Below are 22,380 nucleotides of genomic sequence, written 5' to 3' on the forward strand. Positions count from 1 at the left end.
GGGGCGGCAGCCACCGCAGGTATTCCCGGCGGGGGCTGTGGGTTCCCGCGCCGCCACTCCGCCTCCCTCCCAAAATTCTCGAGCGGCGAGCGCTCGGCTGGGCGCTGGTACAAGCGGTGCCAGGCTCAGGCCAGCTCCGTGCCAGGCTTAGGCGGCCGTCGCTGGTAGCCCGCGCGGTGCAGCTGGGCTGGGAGGCGCTTCTGCGGCGCTGCGGGAGGCACGGGGAGTGGCGTTGGGGGCTGCTTTGTGCTGATCGCGCCAAGAGCTCCGGAAAGGTTTTTGCAGAGTGCATCCTAATGCGTCTTCATTGGTGAGTCAGTGTCAGGGCGGTTTTCGGCTAAATGTATCTTTCAGACAGCTCGCCGGCAGTGACTGGACAGAAGAAAACCTGAGACAGACGCTGCTTTTCTGTTGCTGTTGGATTTGTTGGAGGCTGTGGGTACCTGCTTGGTGGTGCTTGCAGCAATAGCTCCATGCCTGGAGACGGTGACTTTCAGGAGCTCCTCTCTACTTCCCTTAAGGAGGTGAGGTCTTATCTAGAGGTCTTTGAATGCAGCTCTGACATGATTCCTTATAACTTGGTTCTTGAACCTAATGCTTACTAAATAACCTAAATTAAATTACCTAAAATGCTTGCTTGGTCCTGTTTATGGTGAGGACCCATGGACTATCACGCTGGCAAGAAGTAGAAGTGTGATGGAATCTGCAAGAGGGTACAGAAGTGTGTTAGTACTTATACTGGTACTGACATAAAACTCCCAGCGTCTGTTTGGGAAAGTTGAAAGTGTTTGTTCCTCCTGATGGTATTTCCTTGTGACAAGGAAAATTAGCTTGGAAATTAAGGGTTTTTGTGTGTTTCAGAAGCGTAGTTGAGGCAACACCTTCTCAAGGAGTGCTTGTTGTTGGCATTTGTGAATGTGTTCAGTACCTTGATCCACAGTGTCATGGGAGCGAACTAAAAGAATTTAAGTAGCTTTTCACAAAGAGTGAACATTATTGATAGTTGTCTGTAAAGCTAATGTGGGAACAGGAGGGGGCAGCAATAAACACGATGGAGCTTAGCCAGTTCTACGAAGCATAAACCTTCTTTCAGTCATGAGGACAAGTTGTTCCTAAGAGCAGAGGAAAAGGATCAGCTTGGGAAACATCTCAGTGTGCTCCATTGTATTATCTCATTGACATGTTGCTGTACAGCTGGATGTTGTGTTGAATAGTTTTGTGTCTGCAGTTGGACACTAACTTAACACTGCAGCAATTTATTTGCTCACATATTTGCTTCAGCTATGTTAGTATCTGGAACTGAAGTTTCAAAAAATGCAAGAAGTTATTTATAGATACTTTTCTGGAGTGTTGTTAGCTTTCTTTATACAGGAGCTGTGGGTATCTGCTGCTCTAAGCAAAAAATCACACCTGTCATATGGTTAAGCACTTGAAAAAGTGCTGGGAAACGTGGCAAAATTGCCATCCTTGCATAAGAACAAATTTACCTGAATGTGGGCCTGTGTAGCTGGCTATAGCTTTTATGTCTGAGAAATAAGCTGAACTCGAGATTTACCAAGATCTCTTCCAGCCTGAGTTTTATCTTTTTTTTTTACACTTCTGGGACCCAGGTGGTTACTTTGATCACTAAGGCAACCAAATCTCTTTGGCAATGACCACAGAATTACTTTCTCTGGTGCATAATCCATCATATGAATCTGTCCTACTGGATGAAGAACTAACCCGTAACATGCAGGCATTTTAACAACTATAGTAAGCGGACACAAATTATTCATAAGGATGCTGCATAATGCTGTATTTCTCTCCAGATGCCATGGTTTAAAATGTTAGTTGAACTTTCAGTGCAAATACCAGGACACACTTACCTGGAATTTCTTGACCTATGTGCCTACCCCCAAAGCTTGTTATCTTGCCACGTTTTCTGCAGCTGTTCCTTAACATTAAGTACTTAATGCCCTGGTTATTGCTATTGATTTGTTATGCCAACAGGCTATACTTCTTTTTTCCACAAGAGATTATGGTACTGTTCATTGGGTGCTAGTCCAGCCTAATTTTGGAATGAAGAAGGGAAAAAACAGGTATTAGAGGTCATTAGAGCAGAGGAGAGCAGGGAGCAATGACCAAAAGTAGAGCTGGAGACCTTGGCTGAATAGTTTGAAAGCTAGGAAGGTATTAGAGGTCATTAGAGCAGAGGAGAGCAGGGAGCAACGAGCAAAAGTTTGAAAGCTAGGAAGTACTTTTTTGTCATATGGCAGACCTGAACTTATTCCTTCCTTTTTTTGTTGTCTGCAGGTTCTGTAACAGTGATGATATAATTGGGATCAGCTTATTTACCTAGATAATTTCCTGTTTCAATCTACTTCCTTAAAGAGATGAAGAAAGGACCAGAAAGCAGAGCATATACGCTTACTGCTCCAGGCAATTTAGTGGAGTCAGATCCAGACACTAACAGCAACAATGGAACCTCAGCAAGAGAGAAAGACATTCGTCCTTCTCCCAGAGAACTGGAAAATGTACCGCTGAAAACCAGCACAGAAACATCCAGAAAGAAACTCTGTGGTTATTTAAATAAGCTGGGCATCAAGGGGCCAATCAAGACCTGGAAGTCTCGCTGGTTCTTTTACGATGAAAACAAATGTCGCTTACTATACTACAGAACTGCCCAGGACATTAATCCTTTGGGGTCTATTGATCTCTCCAGTGCCAGCTTTGACTGCAAAATGGAAAATGGGGAAGGAGTTTTTGAGATCAGAACACAGAGCAGAGCTTTTACTTTGAAGGTAATGAAAAATTCTCAGTCAGGACAGACATATCTGTAGTAAAGTATCTTTTAGCTTGAGCTTCATTTAAGTCCTTGGAGCTTGGATTGCTACCACTTGGACCTAAATTACTTGCATTGTTTTGGCAAGTCTGGGACTCCTTACCTGTGAGATGGCTGTTGCTTAATAGTAGGAATAAAAGCCGAACTGAGTGCCAAATTAAAGTAATTGAGGAGTCTTGCAGTCCATATGTAATTTACAAAACAGAAATGAACCCCTCTGTCTAAAATGGTTGTTCCAAGAGGATTCTTTGCTAGACTTTTATTTTTGTGTAAGTCATTGTTAAGAAGTTCTGGGGATGCTTCCTGTCTATAATAATTGGGACATTTCTGCTTAGTCTTGGACCATAATAAACCAAAACGCATTTAAAATTAGGTCAGTGGTCCACTGAGATTCTACCCCTTAAGGCCATACTAAAGACTTCCTCTATCCTCCAAAATCAGTGTTAGGACCAGAGGATACAGATACAGTATAGGCTTGATACAGCTGACCTTTTTTCCTGCTGGCTTGTGCAGGAAAGTGGTGGTCATCTCCTCAGGCTGTGTCTTGTGGTGATGAGATGATTCCCCTCCCTTTCCTGTTTTGTTAGGCGATCAACAAACAGGCAATGATGTACTGGCTGCAGCAGCTGCAAATGAGACGTTGGGAATTTTGCAACACTCAGAGCAGATTTCCTGTGGGTAGCTCCCAGCTTGTGAATGAACCTCTGGCTGGAAGAACAAGTAGGTGTTGCACATGTTAGCCTTTCTTTTGTTTTCAGCCCCCTGGTGATGAATGGTGTTCCTCATCTGGAAGTGGGTAGAAGTTTTGGCCAGGCTTTTAAATTCAGATGCCAAGTATCAGTACTTGGCCAATGTTTGGCACTTCTGCCTTATTATGTATAAAAGTGAATTAGCTGCGTCCTAATCCACAGTGTATGTTTGGAGATTTTCAGGTGTCTTGTAATCATCTTGATTTTCCTCACACATGTGAGATGTACACATTTGATATATCACTTTTGTAAGGCCTCTGAAATTTAGAGCAAGTAAGGTTTTTTTTCAGCAGTGGGCTGAAGATGTCCATTCCTAAAAGTGGTAGTAGACAGGTCAGTGGATCAGGGGAGGGCACAACCAGGGTATCCACCTGTTTAGTAATGACTAGATGCACATTTTATTTGAAATAAATAATCCCCTCCCTAGTAAGTGTCTGCTCTAAAAGGTTCTGGCTTCTTGCTACAGCAGGCAAAAATTTGGTAACAAATTGTGCTTGCAGAGTGTTATCTGCATATTAAAATTATCAAATGTGGTTTGGAATGTGGGAAGAGAACAACAAAATTCTCCTTCCTTATACCTTTGGACAGTTAAAGTTTGATTGTTTAAGGTTAGTCATGCTCATATATATAGTTGAAATAATTTGATTGTCCTTGAGTAGATCATTCTGTTTGTACCTGGAAATTTATGTAATTTGACCTACAATTAAGGAAACAGGCAATGCTTCCTTAATTTTTCCTACTCTACTGTTCTTGACCACTTGAACATGTAATGTATACCTGTAGTATACATTAGTATACTCTAGTAAACTGTTGTGGCTTTCAGGTTACATGAAGCACCCAAAATCCAACGGGATTCTGTCTTGCCCATTTGCTTTTTTGTCCTGTTTTGTTTTTACATTTGTAGATGTAGTTGACAATGAAGACTTTCTGCCTCTTGTGAAAACACCAACAGAAGCAGTGGGTTTAAAGGCAGCGTCTTTACCTGCACCCCAAACATCTACTGCTTTGCAGAACATCTCCCTTAAGCACCCTTGGACAGAGATACAGTAAGTGTATTAAGAGATTTGCAGGGCAGTTGACATACTGGCCTGCCACTCTGTGCCTTCCTTGCCTGTCATGTATTGTGTGCAATGGGACTCTTGCCTAGATGGGAGAACTGTGAAGCACCTTTTTGGAGGCTAGTCCAGGCCAAAGTAAACTTCCTGCAGATTGGTCTTTCACATCCCCCTGTTCTGATGCATTTCACGTAATCTAGTTCTCTTAGCAAAAATCCTGGTAGCAGACCTAGGACTTGCTTAAGCTCTCTTCAGTGTAGTCAGTGCTTTGCATGCCTAATGTGACGCATCTGCACAGCAGTCTTGGAAGAGCACATGGTCAGGGTCAGCTGTACTCAGTACGTAGTCATAGAAGCCCATTAGCTCTTTCCAGTGGTTTCAAAGGACCGTGAGTATAGTGTATTCTCCAGAGCAGGAACTCCAGGGAAAAGGAGCTTAAGGCTGTAATGTGGCCTGACTGCACAACTTGCTCTTGCTTGCTGAGTTTCAAGGGTGTTAGTATTCCTACTGCCTGCTTTTATCTGCTGTTGCAATGGATAGCCCCATCAGGTTAAAAGTTACTAGACTTGGGCAGTTACAGTTTCACAAAGACAACTTCATCAGTATCACTGTGTTTCCTAGTCACTTATTTACACATAATCAAAAATGAGGAAGTGGCCATAGGTGTGGTAGGCAGCCAGGCACCTGCCAAATATTGTTGCTGTGGAAGTTGGCTGTAGTTTTTTTACCACCACCGCTGCAGCTACAATCTGATGCTTATATGAAGAAAGATCCCCCATGACACCAGAGTTTCATGTTAGCATCTTCATTTAGAGTTAGGAAAGCAGCAGACCCTGAGTCTTCTACAGACCTCAAAACAAGAGACTTGTTTTGTTTTAGCTGATGGTCAGCACAGGAGGAGAAGGAAAAGACCTGTATGCAGGTCTAGGTATAGGTTTTCTGGTGTAGGTTTTACACAAACTACTTCTACATTTGTAGCTCCTGTTCCATTTTTCAGGCTATGCATTCTTTCCTACTCACATTGATTCAAAATAACACAAACATGTCTTTGGCCCCTGCTCCCGTGCTGTGCTTTTACTCAAGCATGAACTTGAGTAACAGTTGTCTCTTTCCAGCTCCAAGTTGTCTTGCTCCCCTTCTTCAATAAACATTTCTCCAGGCTTTATCACTGTCAGGCTGGATCTTCATGAGCGTAGCACATCTGGATCCCTAAGCTGCTATAGTCTCATGGGGAAAACAGTGCAGCATTAGATAGGGGAAAGTAGGAAAATTGCATTGGATGAGTAGTAACTGCAGACTACAGGGACTGAAGGTCTGCTAGACTTGCACAACAGTATGTTCTCCAAGGTCAACAATGTCTGCTCTTCTGCTCTGGAGCCTTAGAGTAGCAAGGCAAAAGGATAATAGTATCTAAGTGGCAGCTTCATTTGCAGTTAGGAAAGCAACGAACACTGAGTCTTTTATAGATCTCAAAATAAGAGACTTGTTTTTTGTTTTAGCTGATGGACAGTACAGGAGGAGAAGAAAAAGACATGTATGCATGCTTTCTGATACAGGTTTTACACAAACTACTTGTACCTTTGTAGTTCCTCATGATTCTATAAAGTAATCTCTTAGTGCTTCTGGCAGTATCTGATAGCAGCAGTTGTAACAAACTGTTCCTGGGTCTGACTGCAGATTTGTTCCTGAAACTCTTTACTACATTTTAGTTTATGGCTTTGTAAATAACCTTTGGCAAGGTTATTTATTAAATGTTTCAGAGCACAGGACCTGTGGCTACTTCAAATGTGATCATTTGTCCCAGTTTTGGCTTTGTTGTAGGTAACTGAGCTTCTCTTGGCAGCCTTTCTTGGCAGCTAGGGATTTCTGCAGTGAACTAAGCATAGGGATGGATGAAGGAAGTGAAGGAGAGAGGGAAGGATATGGTTGGTGTACTGTTACCTTTGATCCCTCTCTTTGATCTGATGTGTTTTTGTCTAGGGCTCAAGCACGTGGGGAAAGATCATCTGATTTTACATTGCTGTGCTGTACTGATTCTGTGGTATCTTCCTAGTTTACACTGGTTACAACCTTGCTCTCCTCAAATCCACCAATTCTATAAAGAGTTCATTTTCTCAGCACATGAAGGACATAAGTTTTGGGAGGAGGGGTGAGAAGTAAGGGGAAATAAGGAATTGAATAGTTTAAATATGCACTGGTTGGCTGCAGTGATCATGACATCTGTTCACTAGGCTCTTGATCTCTTCTTGTTTCAGAAACACTGTCTACAATATTTGTGGCTCCAAGCAGTTCTGGGGGAGCAATGAGAATGTCTTTAGCTTTGATGAATTCCAAGAGCATCCTGAGAATGTGGATGAGGAGCAAGAGGCAGAAGGTGCAGGTGATTATTACTGAGCTGCATGAGCTGACGGGGATGCCTTCTAGGAGGGATTAGCAGGAATGGAAAGGAGATGGTGGCAAGTTTACAAGGGATATGAAAATTGTTACATAGTCTCAAGTCTTTTCCTGTATTGTTGCCACAAGACTCACTCCTTTGGCTCTGCTTCAGGCTCCATCTGTCTCTATCTTCTACCTCTGGAACCGTCTGCAGAAGCAAACCACAAAAAAACCAAAATCCATCAGAATTTTTTCTTTGAGGTAAAAGTGTAATTGCTGCACAGCTAAGTGTGGCAGCTCTACTGCATGCATATACCTTTCCATGGTGGTAACTTCCATTTGCTATGGCACAGATTCATGAGCAGGGTGCAAGGTGGGTTAACAGGTTACACTATCACAACTTTGTTTATTGTGGGCATATCAGTGTCTGATCCCTACTGTTTTGGCTCCAGTCCTGTGGGTCAATTTTTGATGTCCTGTATGCCAGCCTTTTCTGCAGAATTGTTGAGTCCCCATAGGAAGACTTGGGAGTCCATAGTAGCAAAGCAATTCTGTCTAAATGAAATCTATCTCCCCTCAGTTAAGGAAGAGACCCTGGAAGATGGGAGGATGGGGCCCAGGCTGAACTGGATTAGGAAAGCCAGGTGGATGAACAGTGGCTTCCCAGGCTCTGAAGAACTGTCGAGGGAAAAGAACTCAGTGGATAAAGTGAGTGTCCTTCAGCAACAGATTTTGACACTCACAGAGGAAGTCAAGTCACAGAAGGTGAGTATGGTGAAGAGACTGCTATTTCTAGGGGTCAGGGCCCTGAGGCTGGTCACCGGGACTCCCTTACACATTGTGTGGTACAAGCACTGAGAAGTGCTCAGCAGGCAGTAATTGGAGACCAGTTGAAGCGCCTGGTGTGTGCCTGAGTGTGTCCAGCACAAAAGAAGACCTTCAGCCATTTCTAGGAAGTGCAACTAGGTGTAAGAGGGAGGTAAAACAAATCCAAGTGTACTCTGCTGTTATCTTGCATGTGCATCTCTGTTGCTCACTAAATACAGTCCTGAATAGGTACTGTGACACTGGTGAGAACTGCCAGGTGGAGTCATGGTGTTAACAGCAGGTCATTCTTTTTGAACAGTGACCCACCTTTAAAGTGTGATTTGACTGTAAGAAGTCAGGGCATGGGTCACTGCAAGGACTGCCTCTCATGAATGAAACTGTTCTTCAAAGCATGGAGCAATGCCATGTTCTCTGCTAATGATGCTAGTAGCTCTTCCAGCAGAAGAGGCAGGAGAGCCAAGTCCCATGTTGGGCTTTCAGTTGTATCCTTAATTTGCTCTCTTAGGTGTCTGAGATGGCAGAGCCTGAATCAGCAGCAAGTTGTGGGGTAAGGCTCCATGCTTTCATGCAGGATAGAGTGAGGGAGGACTCTGTCAGAAGAAAGGTTAAAATGGATACTACAGTTTCCTTCTGGTAGCACAGGTAGTTGCAGACGGCATTATTTCCCTCCCATTTTACCACACTTCTGACCAGATCTCCATGTTCTCTGCTGGGGCTCCCAAGAATGACTGTAGGAAAGCCAGAGTTCAGACAGTGTGGGCAGCAGCTTTTCTGCTACCAGTCCATGTCAGGTCATCTGTGAACTGCTGTAGAGACCTTTCAGGCCCAGCTCTGAGAGCAGAACGTCTCACAGTGGTGTCACTGTGGATTCAAGATTTCTGTATTGTTTTCCTTCTGATAGCAGTCAATTTAAAGATATTTCAATGTTGGGTCTGTGCTGTCCATAATGCCATTGCCTGGGACAGCACAGTGATATGATGGTTTTGCATTCCCGTTCTAGGAACTGGTCAAACTTCTCCACAAAGCTCTGGAGGCAGCCCAGCAGGAGAAGCGAGTATCTAGCATGTATCTCACTGCAGCAGAAGATAAGGACAGGCTGAAGCTGGTGCGCCACAAAGTGAGACAAATTGCAAATCTGACAAGTCGACTGGAAGCTCTTGAACAAGAAAAGAAGGAACTGGAGCAGATCCTGACTTTGAGAGACAGCCATATCCACGAGCTCAAGGAGCATGTGCAGCTTCTGATGGAGAAGAACCATGCCAAACAGGAAGTCATCATGACCTTGACAGAGCAGATGGCCCGAGAGCTCTCTGACCCCCTGCAAGAAGCTAACACTATCACTGTAGAGACATTGTATAAGCAGCAGGAGGAGATTGAGCATCTGAAGGTGTGTGAGATGGCACAGGTCTTTTAGGCCTATTTTTATGCCCTCAGGTTCAGTGGGAGGGTGTTCTATGCCCTCAGATTCAGTGGGAGGGTGTTCTGAGCAGTAAGCACAGAATATACTCCTGCTGGTTGCTCCATCCCTCTCCAAACGAGAGGAAGGAAGGGGCTCACCTGATGCCAAAAGGGTACTAAAAAGCATCTGAGTCAGTTTCAGCTTCAGCTTAGAGGCTGTTTTGTTTGACTTCCTGTCATCATTCAGTGCTTGCCACTTTCTTTTCCTTTTTTTGTTTCATAGCTGCAGTTACTTTGCTTCACTTACTTTGTTGCTGTATGTTTTTGTCTTGCAGTTTTCCAATACGTCCTGGTTCTTTCAGATGCAGGCTGTTGTATGTGCACAGCTGTAATTAAGGGTTAGTGTGAGGTGGAGAATTGCTTAAAGAGTCGCTTTCTGTGGAGAGTGTTCATTTTTCCTGCCAGCCATGAGGCTAAGATTTGTTTCATATATATATAAAAAAAGAAACCAATCAAAATTAAACCAATCAACCAAATAAAACCCAAACAAAACCCATATGCTCTTAATCTTATTTAAGTGCATCCCTGGCTTTATATGATCTGGTTCTCTCCAGTGTTTTAAAGTGTATACATACATCTAGCATTTTCAAGTGTTTTGTTGATGCATGACAATATTGTGCCTTGATTTCCTTTGTAGGCAATATTTGTACTGGGGAGTCCTGTCTGCTCCTCAGAACACAGAATTTTTGAGATATTTTATTGTTCTTAACTTAATCTGATGTCCCTGAAATGGGAGGGATTTTAAGCCCCTCAAGCTGTCTCCTTGTGTGACTGTTTTGCTTCATGGCAGGATGATATTGATGCATACAAAACCCAGAACCAGTTTCTCAATTCTGAGATCCACCAGATTACTCGACTCTGGACAAGTGTTGCTGAGAATGAAAAAGCTCTTCTGATGAAGGTAAGGCCAAGTGACTTTTTTCCCTTGGTGTAAACTGTTACTAATTTATTTTCAAAGTTTCTCTTCTGTGGCACCAGAATAGATTTTGATCCACAAGGAATAAGCTTTCTTGTGTTTTTTTAGTGTGACCTCTTTACTGCTTTGTGCTGTTCCCAAATTAGATATGATAATTTTAATTCTTCAATAGAAGTAAAATACCTGTGAAGATCAGTCTTGAAGGTGCTGAAACTTAACCCAAATTTCTGCTTTTCAGCTATGCAAATAAAAAAGCAACCCTGTGTAGGCAATCAGAAAAGTTTCCTGAGAGTTGACAGATTGAGTCCTGGCTCCATCTAGTCATGGTTTCTTTGCTGGACTTGGCACTGCTAGGTGGCAGTAGACGCTTGGAGTCCTGCAGTTAGATCAGAGTTCTTATGTTTTCCTAAGTTGTATTTTTATTTCTAGCTGTGTAAGTGTGAAAAACCTGGTTACTCTCAGACTTGTCTAATCCTATTTTCTGGTCCTGAACCACTCTCAAGGCTGGAGCTGCGTGCTGGCATTTGTTCTGTGGGTTTTGCCTAGGATTTACTTCCCTGGGTTTTAAGGTATTGTTGAGAATGAGTGTCTTAGGTTGCTTAAAGAATCACTAGCAAAGGTTAGGCATAGCAGGTTGAATATTGAAGTGAAAGCATGGCAAAGCTCATTGCCAAGGTTCACTCTACTACTTACTAGATGGTTAAAGCACACAAAGATAAAATAGTACTAAAACCTGTAATGAGTCAGTCTAAAACTAAAATCAATTAAAAATCTATGTGGAAGCTGGGGATGGAAAAGGGTAAGGATGGGAAAGCTTTAGCATAAAAGAAATAAGGGAGGCCCTCCCATCGAGCTACAAGGTTCAGTGTGGACTCCTGTGCAAAACATAGCGCTGGACTTGAACAATAGTTTGGGCTGAAAGATTTTAACACACTTAAACTTAACAGCACTTAAACAATGGCTGAAGTGAAACAATTTACAAAAGATTTATGGAATTTACTGCAATCACAACAGTAACTCACTTATAGGCCTAAATTACTAACTAAAATACTTGAGAATCTAAGATTCCAGGTACATTTTCTGTAGCATATTCACACAGACGTAGAGTACATACAAGGTACGTGTGAAAACTCTCCCTTGAGCTCAGTGAAGTGCTCATGTCAGATGTCTGCATATTCTCAGCAAGCAGAGGGTTGAGCCTCGAGGACTGGGGGTATTGGCCCAGGCTTTGTCATTGTTTGCCAGTGGTGCTCCAAGTACAGCAAATCTGAGAGTTCTCTGGCTCTGAGAGGCTCCACTCAGAGGGAGGTTGCTGGTCACAGCCCACTGTGGTCCAGGAGAGCTCCAAGGGTCTCACTTGGGACCACTGTTTACAGGTTCATAAGAGAATTACCTTTAGTAATAGTAATTTGCCATCCTGGCTGCAATTGGTAACTTTTGAAAACCTGATGACAGAAATGTTCCTCCACTTGAGTTTGCAAGAAAATTAAGTTTCCAATGGTGTTTGTTAAAAACCAAAGCTTATTAGCACCAATTCCTGGGAGCAGACAATATTTCTAATAAGCACACGAGCTTAGCCCAGGTGCTGTTCATTAAGATTGAGGCCTAACAAGCATTTCTGAAATCATAATGTGGCCTTAGATGGGGGAGTGCACCACTACAGGTATGTCTTCACAGTCATGGCTTCTGGGACAGGGCAAAAAGCTGCTTCTGGAGTGTTATTGCCATTCTTACATCTGTTTGCTTTCTAGTTCTCTGAAACCCTGACTTCCTCCTAACTTACTGCCCTCTCATCCTGACACTTCCATAACCTTCAAAAAGAAAGTAATTACACGAGCCCAGCATGCTCAGTGTGAGGCAAAATGCTGACTAAAGTGGTAGTATGAAAGAAATCATACTCATTTCTGTCCCCTCTATATGCAACCTAATTCACTCTGTTTAATTCTTGTTTTCAACTTCTGCTTCCCACTGAACAGTGGGAGTAGTTCACTGAGCTTCCTGTGAGACACTGGGTGAGTCTTGTCACCTATGTGGCCTCAGTTCCCCACTTGTGGAGTGCACTAATAATCCTTATTAATTTTTTTTTGCTTTCCGTGCCCAGGACTAAGGTGGCGGCAGGTACTGTCCTACTGTTTGATCTCAGTTGGGCTTCCTGTGCATGAGAAATTATGTGTACCAGTGCCATAGGACTGGGGATGCTGAAGGGCATGTGGTCACCTAGTCTGTAGTGCTACCATGTATCCTGAAAATGCTATACTTACAGCTCAGTCTCTGGAGTGGTATCAGGATACAGCTCAATGTGGTGTAGAGAACTTGTCTGAAGATAAGAGAAAAAGACAGCAGAAACCCAGATGCAGAGCTGGCTCTTTGATTGTGTCCTTAGTTGAGCTGGTGGGGTGTGGCATCTACTGATGCAATGCAGTAGTTAAAGTGGGTGATGATGTAGTAGGTCTCCCACTCAATAATTAACTTCTGTTGCATGCTAGCTACTGCAGCGTGTGTTCATAGACCGTGGTTATTCAATCATGGCTGCAATTCCACTGATTGTGGAAAACTACTAAATGTGTTTCCTGGGGCTTTGCTCTGCAGAAGTCTTTATGTACAGACCAGGCCAGTAGAGAGCAGTGGCAACACAGGAAGGACTACCACTGAGCGAGCTCTTTCCTTCTTGTTTCCCCATCAGTGTGCCTGCCTGCAAGCAAGAAACTGCCAGATGGAGAGCAAATACCTGACAGTCTTGAGAAAGCTGCAGGAGGCTGTGCCTGGCCTGCCCAACTCATATGCTGAACTGGTGAAGAACCTCATCCAGGAAGCTCTCCAGTGGGATGTGAAGGAAGAAGCAGAAGAAGGTTTTAACTTGAACCCTGTAAGGTAAGAGTTGAGAACATGGGCATATTCACAGCTTTGTAGAAGCCTGTCTGCAAACAGAAGTGTGCAGGCATAACACATCTAACAACATTCTATAGCAGGGGCCTAGATTTGTGTCTATGCCTTCCTACACAGTCAGGACCCCTGTTCCGTAGCAGTTCCCATTTTATCTATTTGATCAGTCTCACAGGTTCTCCATGTAGCTTTGGAGATGAGACCCCCTAGGTCTCTTTGTCAAGAGTTTCCCACCTTGTGGACAGATGGTGCACAAACCTTGACAAGCTGTATCTGTACCCATGGTGTGTTCTGATCAGTAAGAGATTTGCATTGTGTACCAGCAGATATCAGAAAGGACTGTGGATCTCTGTTCTTTGATCTCATGCCCCAAAGCCTTTCCAGTACTCTCGTACAGAACTGTCTCTGCACTGGGACAGGGTAGGGAGAAGGTACAAAGGGTGAGCTCAGTATTTCTTTAGGGGCTGATTAGGGGTCTGCTGAGGTTGGTATGCAGCTCAGAGCAGTTACTCTTGACTTGGTGTGTGTATGCCAGTGCTGCAGGTTCTCATTTGTCTTTAAGGCTCTGAGGTAGGCAGTCACATGCAGAGGAGTGAAGGAGTACTGTTACAAATGAGTGTTTGAGATTGCTTTAAAAAAGTCCTAGCAAGGGTATCAGCAAAACCCAGATTTAATATTAAGTGACAGCGCAGCAAAGTGAAGTTGAGGCCTAAGGAGCATTTCTCAGATTTCAGTGCAGCCTGGAAAGGGAGGGGGGTGGGGAGTGCACACCCACAAGTACTTGTGCTTTGGTATGGGTGACATGAGCCTGGCAGCAGGCTGTAGCTGGGATGATCCCAAACAGTAAATGTCCTTGACAAAGGTGCCAGCACTGTCATTTGAACTAAACACTGCCTTGTGTCCCTCCAGTGAGTATGATGAGTATGGGTTTATGACTGTTCCTGACTATGAAATTGAGGACTGGAAACTTCTGGCCAAAATCCAAGCCCTTGAGATAAAGTCCAACAAACTGAGGAGCCAGGAAATAGTGGAGAAGCCCCTCCGTGACAGATGGAACAGCATTGGAGAGCTGAACCCCTCTGCAGAGCTGAAGAGTCTGATCCGAAGTGGCATCCCAGTGGAACATCGGCAGCGGGTGTGGAGGTGGATGGTCAGCCGGCACTGCAGCCCAGTGCCTGGCCACTACCAGCGGTTGCTGGGGCAGAGCAGGAGCACCGAGCACCTGGCCTGCCGGCAGATTGAGCTTGACCTGCCTCGTACACTGACCAACAACAAGCATTTCTCCTCTCCCACCTCCCAGCTCATCCCCAGGCTCCGGAGGGTGTTATTGGCATTCTCCTGGCACAATCCTGCCATTGGATACTGCCAGGGATTGAACAGGTATGCTGCTTCTTCATGAGATGGCACTGAAAAGGTGTAGACACATACTCCAGGCTGTGATTCAAGCAGCCTCAGGCTCTTGCCTCTCTACAGATTCTGCCCTAGCTCTAGGTATTTAATTGCAGAATTCTGCATTTGGTGACTTATTTTTCATCCAGTGTTGTTACTGGGATCCAGAAAGCAGCAGGATGCATTTACATGGCATCTCTATATTTAAAGAATGGAAAAGAACAGCTATAGGAGGAAGAGTGAAGCAGTCCCAGAATAACACCACAAGGCTGAGGCTGAATTTTTAAGTAGTAATGTAAAGTAGTAAAGCAGAAGAACACCCTGGTGATTCCCTTTTTTGCTGAGAACAGTTGGAGGAAATGTTGGGAAGTGTTAACATGCAAGGGAGTTGCAGGAAATGACACAAAGAAAGACTGAGGAAACCATGGTTGTTCTGTCTGGAAAAGAGAAGATTCAGAGAATATAAAAGTTTCTTTCACTTCCCAAAGAAGACTATAGGAAAGATTAACCTAAATTTCATAGAATTGTACTGCCAAATAGAAAAGGCAGTAGGCATTAGCTGTAAGAAGGGAATTTCTAGTTGGACCTCTTCACACGAGGGAGGTCTGTGTAAGCTATTTCTTCCTAATGTTCTTTGGATGGTCTTCAGAAAGATTATAGAAGCTTTCCTCCAGAGAGCCCTTAATATAAAGTATCATCTTTCTAGTCTGTCTAAAAGGCAGTAAGTCACAGCTGAAGGTGGTCAAGACTATAAAAGGATGTGTGGAGATCATATGACATAATATGAAGTGCCTCTCTGTGACCTCTTTTTTGTATTGAAATAGACCAAATCAGCACACTACTAACTTCAGCAGATCTACAGAACATTCCATTAGCTGAGAAACCTGGCTTTGTCACGCCAGAGCCACATGGGAATGAAGATCACATCCCTGTGTTTCCTTCAGAAACAGATTACTTGCCTCTGTCTGGCTGTCCTGCCACATTTGATATTTTGGATGCCAATGGAGCTGTAGACATGCAAAAAGACCTCTTGTATTCTTCAGTTCCTGTGTTGATGATTCCTTCTGCAGTACTGAATTCTCTCACCATGTCTTGTCCATCACAGATTGGCAGCTGTTGCTCTCCTGGTCCTAGAAGATGAGGAAAGTGCTTTCTGGTGTCTAGTCTATATTGTGGAGAACCTAATGCCAGCAGACTACTACAGTGAGACACTAATAACATCACAGGTGAGCTGAGCACCCTCGCATCCGCTTGGACTCTCACACAGTGATGTGCAGTAAAGATTTAAAAGTGAGTAGTCAACCTGCTGTGTGTTTGATGTCTCACAGAATACTGATATTATCTTGCAATCCCTTCCGTTGCAGAGGTATTGGAGACTTGAGAGTACAAAATTATTACACTCACACAGAGCAGCAAAATTGGTCACCAGCTCTAGGAAATGAGGTACCATTCCTGAGTAATAAAATGAAATCAGGTTAGTCAGAAGGAAAGTGGCCATTAATTGCACAGTTACTTATTTTAATGAAGCCTTAATAGAGGCGAAGCAGCAAATTCTGGTATATATAGACTGAATATGAGGAAGGCACCATTTTGCAGCCCTTCAGTTTTTGAAGCTGCACTCTTATCTTTGGAATGTCACGTACACATGCTGAGATTTTTATATTCACTGTATTTGCCTCAGTTCATGATCAAGCATGGTGTTAGTTCTCACTATTGGGCTCTCTGCACATCAGAAAAGATGCTGGCCTTTTGATATAAACTGTTGTGTTGCAAATAGCTTACTCACCTGATTCAAAATCACTGGATTTCAAGGTTTTCTGTGTGTCTTGTGCCAGATATCTATGTCCTCCTAGGCAGGCAGACAGATGTAAGCTAACTCCCCTATAGTTCAATGGAATTGTAATTGTGTGCCCATACCACCCACACCTATCAGTGTCTGGTCTGGTAAGCCTTGCTGTGACCTTGGTGTCTCTGTTTTGTGTGGTCCTTTCAGAGGAAAAAAAGGTTTGTTTTTATCTGTGGGCCCACAATAGAGGAGGCTTCAAGGGTCAGTAGCTGAGAGTGACTGATTCCACTGAATTTGTTGACTAACATTTACTGGGACAGTGGTGTGGTGGTGGAGAGGCCAACTCACAGACTGGGGAAACAGTTAAATCACTTTGAAGACAGTAAAATGTCTCTCCAGAGCAGATTGTGTTAGCTGTGGGATTTAATAGACAGCACTCAATACTGAACAGGTAGACACTGACAGGGAAAATATGACAGACTGAAGAGGCTCACCTACATTCAGTGAGAAAACACTGTCAGCTGAAAGTCTGCTTTAGAAAGAATTTCTGACCTCATGGTTGGTATCTGAAAATCTAGCCAAGACTCATGTAAAGAGGAACATCTAAGGTGGTGCTTTGTTGGTTGGCTTGATAAAGTGAGTTGGCTGGAAAACTTAAAATTGCAAATTTTGAAGACAAAGCATATTACTTGTATGGTTTGTAGCCCTGTGCCACAGCTAAGTGGGTTGATACAGCTGGGGCATTAATATGATACGGCAGAGGGAAGCCCTAAACATGATCCTGCGCTTTTAGCACTTACCCTCCAGAAAGCACGGCTCTGCTGAGATGAAACCTTTACAAACCCGAATCAAGGATCTCACTGACTGCATTTCTGTGTTTTGGCTCATGCAACCAGAAGCAAAGCACAGACAGTACTCAGACCATAAAGAGAAGCTTAAGTGAGAAGATCAGGTTCCGCTTGCAAAGTCAGAGGTATTTGAGGTGTTCAGTCTGTTGGGCCATGTAGAGTTGTTCAGACCTGGGCAGGTTTTAATGCCTGTCATTCAATTGGATGCTCATGGTATCACAGAAAATCCAAGTAAGACCAATGCAGGAAGATGTGTCAGATTTTCCCTCTTGACTTTGAGATTGGGAAGGAATATGATTCTTTGAGTGAGAAGAATGTATGTTTCTCTGCTTATATTTTGGCCTTGTTTCAGCTCCATGCCTTGCTCTGGATGCTGCGTACAAGTACACTGCTCAGTGAATTTGAAGGGTTGGGAGACAAAGGATGCTCTGCTCCTCCTAGGGTGTGGTTCACTAGAAGGCAGCACCAGTGATGACCCTGACATGCAAGGGCTATTGTCCTGTTGCACTGCTCCTCTCCTCTAGCAGCAGGACTGCTCTTGACTAGGACTTCATTGTTTTCTGTTTTGTCAATTTTAGGTAGATCAGAGAGTCTTCAAAGACTTCCTGTCTGAGAAGCTGCCTTGCCTCATGGCTCATTTTGAACAGTATCGGATTGATGTCTCACTCATCACCTTCAACTGGTTTCTGGTGGCGTTTGTGGACAGCTTGGTCAGCGACATCCTCCTGCGAGTGTGGGATGCCTTCTTGTATGAGGGAACTAAGGTGCAGCTCTCAGTCTAGGCCTTCCTCCCATCTGTACCACCTCTGTGACATAGTGACAGGGTGATGGGCATACACATATATCAAAGATACATGAGATTGAACCGCTTGGCCTGTCCTGCCTCTTCGGTGGCATACCTTGATGTCTCCAAGCACTTGTTTTCTATGCACTTGCTGCTAGTAGGCAGACCTAGTCCCTGATTCTGTGCAGTCGGTACTTTTTAGCGGATAGTTGTGCTGTAAAACATCTCTCTGATGGGCCATAGTGTCTCCTATTCCGTGACACAACTAAGACTATTAGAGATAAAGGGAGCATAAGATAGGCAGTATCTGAAAATGTGAGTCCTGCGTTGTCCCTGTGCATAGGGAAAACTGCAGAACCCTTGTGAAATCCCTGTGGGGTACTTTTGTAGAGCTTGGTATTCTCTGGGGTTGCAATTTAGCCAACAGATGGTCATTCTCTTGAGATTAGCTCTGTAGTCCTTTAGGCCTGCCCTAGTACATACTATTGAGAGCAGGAGTAACCCTGGATCTAGTCTGTACTGCAGTGCTGTGTGCCCAACATTATCTTTCATTCCAGGATGGCCTGGACCTTCAGTTACTTAAAACTTTATCCACTCAAATACCTTTAAACCCTCCAGGTAATTTTCCGCTATGCTCTTGCGATTTTTAAATACAATGAAGAGGAAATCCTAAGAATTCATGACAGCGTGGAGATCTACCAGTACCTACGCTTCTTCACGAGGATGATCACAGACGGCAGGTAGGACTGAGTTGTAGACAAGCTTCCATTGTGTATTTGTACTTGCTTGTCTGTTGGATCCACTTAACAAGAATTGTGACTAGTTTATTAAGAGAGACACAAATGCATTGATAGGTCTGTGGGACATGGATCCATTTGTCTCTTTTTGACTTTCCCTTCATGGCATTACTTAAAATCTTTTTGGCTCAAGCAAAGGCATGCTACAGCAGAGCAAGCCACAAAGTCTGGGTCAGTCTTCTTGTTGCAGCTGGTGTTTGTGCTAGTGATTGCTGGGTTTCTCTCAGCTGTAGTTGGGGTGTTTGGGAACACAGCACAACCCATGACCTTGAGTGGCAACATGTCTCTGAGCTGAAGATTTCTGTGATCAGAAAAGCTCAACATCAGGAATATTCCTCCCTGTCAAGCCATCAGAATTGGCATCTGATCCATTGTCTCCCAAATGATGGCTGCACACTGATACCTTAAAAGGTGGGATGGTATACGTGTATGTGAAGTACTGCTTGGGTTGGTGTTTGTGTGGGAAAGAATTCCTTTAATACTCGGCTGTTTGGTGACTTAGCTCAGAGAGCTGAAGTCTGTGGTCCTGCTTTTTAATACCCCAGAATGCTCTTGGTGTATCTGTTATGATGTGTTAACAGCCAGTAAATAAGTTGACCACAGCTGTCCTTTCTGTCGTAGGAAGCTGATGAACATTGCCTTCAATGAATTAAACCCCTTCCCCATGAAACTGCTGAGGAACCGTCGGTCAATGCACAGAGAAGAGCTGGAGGCAGAGCTGTGTGAACTTGAACAGATCAAGGCAGCCTATGTGAAAGAGAGAGCAGAGCAGGGACCTCAGGACCTGGAGGAGGTAGTTAGTGAAGAGGAAGAAGAGAGCTAACAAAAAGAGAGTTCATCATCACTTCCCTCCCATATTGCAGAAGGTCATCAGTAGCAACTGTCAGTAAGAAATGGACCAGAGGGGGAAGTGTGGTCACAGGAGCTCATCTACCCCAATAAGCAAGGCTGTATTTATGGCACCATTTGGAGACCAAGTCAGATTTATAATGGATTGGAAGATGTTAGAGGAGTTTAATCCTCTTCTATATTTCTCCCCATTTAGCCCATCCTGACCTGTGCAGTTCAGGATTACAGCTGAGGGTGCAGAAGAAATATCAGTTGTGGTATGTGAAATGACAGGAACTGACATGATGCAAAAGACCAAGCAGGGCTTTTATTCATTTTCAGATGAAGGTTTGAATGAGATCTTTACTACAAGTAAAATCTCCAGAGATAATGAACCAAGAACACTCCCTCATTACCTAAAGCTTCTGAATTGGTCAGGAAAAAAACCTCTTAGAGGACATGGTGCCTTCAGTGTCTAGCCTGCCAGGAGAGTGTGTTTTTAACATTGTTACTGATCAAGACACTATCTCTAGATGAGTGTTAAGTCTGTGGAGGTTTTGAAAGCTGGAGGACATCATCCCATGGGATGCAGGCTGGGACAAGGAAACAGATTGTGGGAGAGTAGAGTTGCTTCTCCAGTTTGGTTCCTGTAGGAAGTTCATGGGAGCACAAGGTATGTCTTCTGTTTGGCTGGGAAATGTTGTGAGCTTTCTCTCCTCATGTTTAGCTTTTAGGCCCTGGCATCACTCTGTGCTGGTGAGTTTGCTCTATGGAGGAACTAATCTCTGTATGAAACCAGCATTCCTGCAGGCAGGGTCTAATGTTATGTGGACTTCTTCTGGGGACAACTGGATTTTCTGATAGTCTCACTCCTGGCCATCTCTCTGCCCCACGGTTACAGTCCTCCTGTGCTGGGTTTTTACATTGATATCCCTGTCTCTGACTTCCATTCGTTATGAGAGGGACAAGGGCTTTTCTGTAGGAGTTTATGAAATTGAAGGTGTTTTGTCCGTGGCATATGGCTGGTAGCAAACCTGAAAATCCTGGGAACAAGGTCACAAAAGATGACTTCATATTCTTTAGAAAAAAACATTAATGTCTCCTGAACCAAGGAGCCGGCCTCCATGGGTCTAGCACACAGAGATGCCCTATCTGCCTCTGGGAATGGGGTCTGATAGCCTTCTGCCCTGCCTCCCAGGCTCACCCATCCCCTGCCTGTGCACCTCAGCCCTCCACAGACCCAGGACAAGTCAAGTTTTAGATAAATACAACTTATTTTCCTTACCGTGATGCCAGATCCTGCTGCCTCACTTTCCTTCTGAGTGGTGTATTACTCCAGGTGTACCTGCAGTGCTGGCACTGATAGCATGCAGCAGACCCTGCTGTAAGGGGGCTCTATGTTTTTAGACTGACCTTGAACCCAAATGGCTTATGCTTTCTTTAAATATCTGGTGGATGATAACCCAACCCTTCAAGCTGTCAGTGCTTCTAGAGGAAGGAAAGGGAGGAATTCATAGTCCACAGTATTCTCAGCCCTGTGGGCTGTAGCCAAGATGACAGACTCTAGGGGAAACATTGCCTATTCACCTGAGACACATGGTCTGCCTCACTGGACAAGTCAGCCACTTTCAATGCCTTATAGAAGACTGTGGAGGTCAACCACACAGCAGAGAAGTAATCAAAATGGAAGTGAAGTTTTGGGAAGAGTGGATAGATCTCTTGAAGGTCACTGAGAGCTGCACACATCAAAAGTGTGGGATGAGAAGAAAATGTTACTGGAAGCCTACTACAGTATCTCAAAAAAAAAAAGAGCTCATTTAAAAAGTATGCCACCTAGATAGGGAAGTCTAAAAGGCAGAAGGTTTTTCTTCACAGATGATATTGCTAATCTAATTGATTTATAGACTTATATTCACGAGTGCACACAGAATTTTGCCGTTGTTACAGACATTATCTTCTAAATCAAGACCATGAAAATTAGAAATTTACTTACAATTTTGTTTCTTAGAGCTTTCTGCAATAGCTTAAGAATCTTTCCTCCTGATTTGTCCTTATGTTTAATAATAAAGGGATTTTAAACATGTATTATTAGACTAAACCACAGCCTGACTATGGTCTATGTGATACATAAACTCATCTGACATAGACATAAGGATCAAGATATTGATCCTGATGGGGAATTATGAAAATAATTTTTAAATTAATTTGGAAGGGAAGGACATGTGAGGGTTGTTATAAGTTTCTTTTATTTTGTGTCTTACTCAGCTCTTGGTTTTGGTCCAAATGTATTTGCTGACGACCATCTTCTCTGGTCCTATTGATAACCAGTCATGGTCATTCTTTATAATAAACTGTGGTGGATGCAGGAATGTCTGCAAGGCCTATAAAGACCTGCACCTTGGAGCCAAGCTCACATGTCCTCATGGGTTCTCATCTACTTTCCTTTTGCTTCATAAACTTCAGTAGTACTGAAAAGCACTGAACTCAGGTCACAAAATTGCAGTTGGGCCAGACGCAAATCCCTGAGGCCCCTGCAAGACCTGCACTGACTATTAGTCAGTGCCACAGGTGTTCTGAACCTCTTGGTTACCTCTGCATGAAGTGCTCAAGAGTGACTTGTGTTGCCACTGCCAACGGTTGTGGCTGGGAAAGTTTGACCTGGTTATGCAGCCCAGCAGCTCCTTCTGCCTGTGCTGGCACCTGTGGATAAAAGAGGTGTCTTTCTACCCAGAGCCAGTCTTTGCTGAGCTTTGCTGTATGCATAACATTACTCGTGAAATTAAACTTTATATCTCTGAATTAACCTAAATCTTGGCATACCAGCTCCAACCCTAAAAAGGATGGTTTTGATTTCCACACCCA

The 22,380-nt window shown here is 43.8% G+C and overlaps 1 protein-coding gene and 1 long non-coding RNA gene across 3 annotated transcripts; one reads left to right on the plus strand and one right to left on the minus strand.

Moving 5' to 3' along the window:
- The first annotated feature begins 443 nt into the window (after nucleotides 1–443).
- Nucleotides 444–21,616, plus strand: TBC1D2 (TBC1 domain family member 2). Of its 2 annotated transcripts, none has more exons than XM_054002909.1 (14): nucleotides 444–524; nucleotides 2,293–2,780; nucleotides 3,409–3,541; nucleotides 4,475–4,616; nucleotides 6,881–7,005; nucleotides 7,582–7,766; nucleotides 8,830–9,216; nucleotides 10,078–10,188; nucleotides 12,887–13,074; nucleotides 13,996–14,466; nucleotides 15,581–15,701; nucleotides 17,688–17,873; nucleotides 18,512–18,633; nucleotides 19,312–21,616. In XM_054002909.1, the coding sequence occupies exons 2-14, from the start codon at nucleotides 2,373–2,375 to the stop codon at nucleotides 19,511–19,513; spliced, it is 2,781 nt and encodes a 926-aa protein (XP_053858884.1). In that variant the 5' UTR covers nucleotides 444–524; nucleotides 2,293–2,372; the 3' UTR covers nucleotides 19,514–21,616. The 2 variants fall into 2 exon arrangements, with proteins under 2 accessions (XP_053858884.1, XP_053858885.1); XM_054002910.1 differs by having other exon boundaries at nucleotides 6,881–6,999.
- LOC128821706 (uncharacterized) lies at nucleotides 7,123–12,580 on the minus strand. Its single transcript, XR_008441214.1, has 3 exons — nucleotides 12,465–12,580; nucleotides 9,535–9,613; nucleotides 7,123–7,209 (listed from the first exon to the last, which is right to left on the minus strand). It is a non-coding gene; the product is annotated as an uncharacterized LOC128821706 (long non-coding RNA).
- Nucleotides 21,617–22,380: the final 764 nt, after the last annotated feature.

Source organism: Vidua macroura, chromosome Z, assembly GCF_024509145.1.
Source record: "Vidua macroura isolate BioBank_ID:100142 chromosome Z, ASM2450914v1, whole genome shotgun sequence".
NCBI lineage: Eukaryota > Metazoa > Chordata > Aves > Passeriformes > Viduidae > Vidua > Vidua macroura.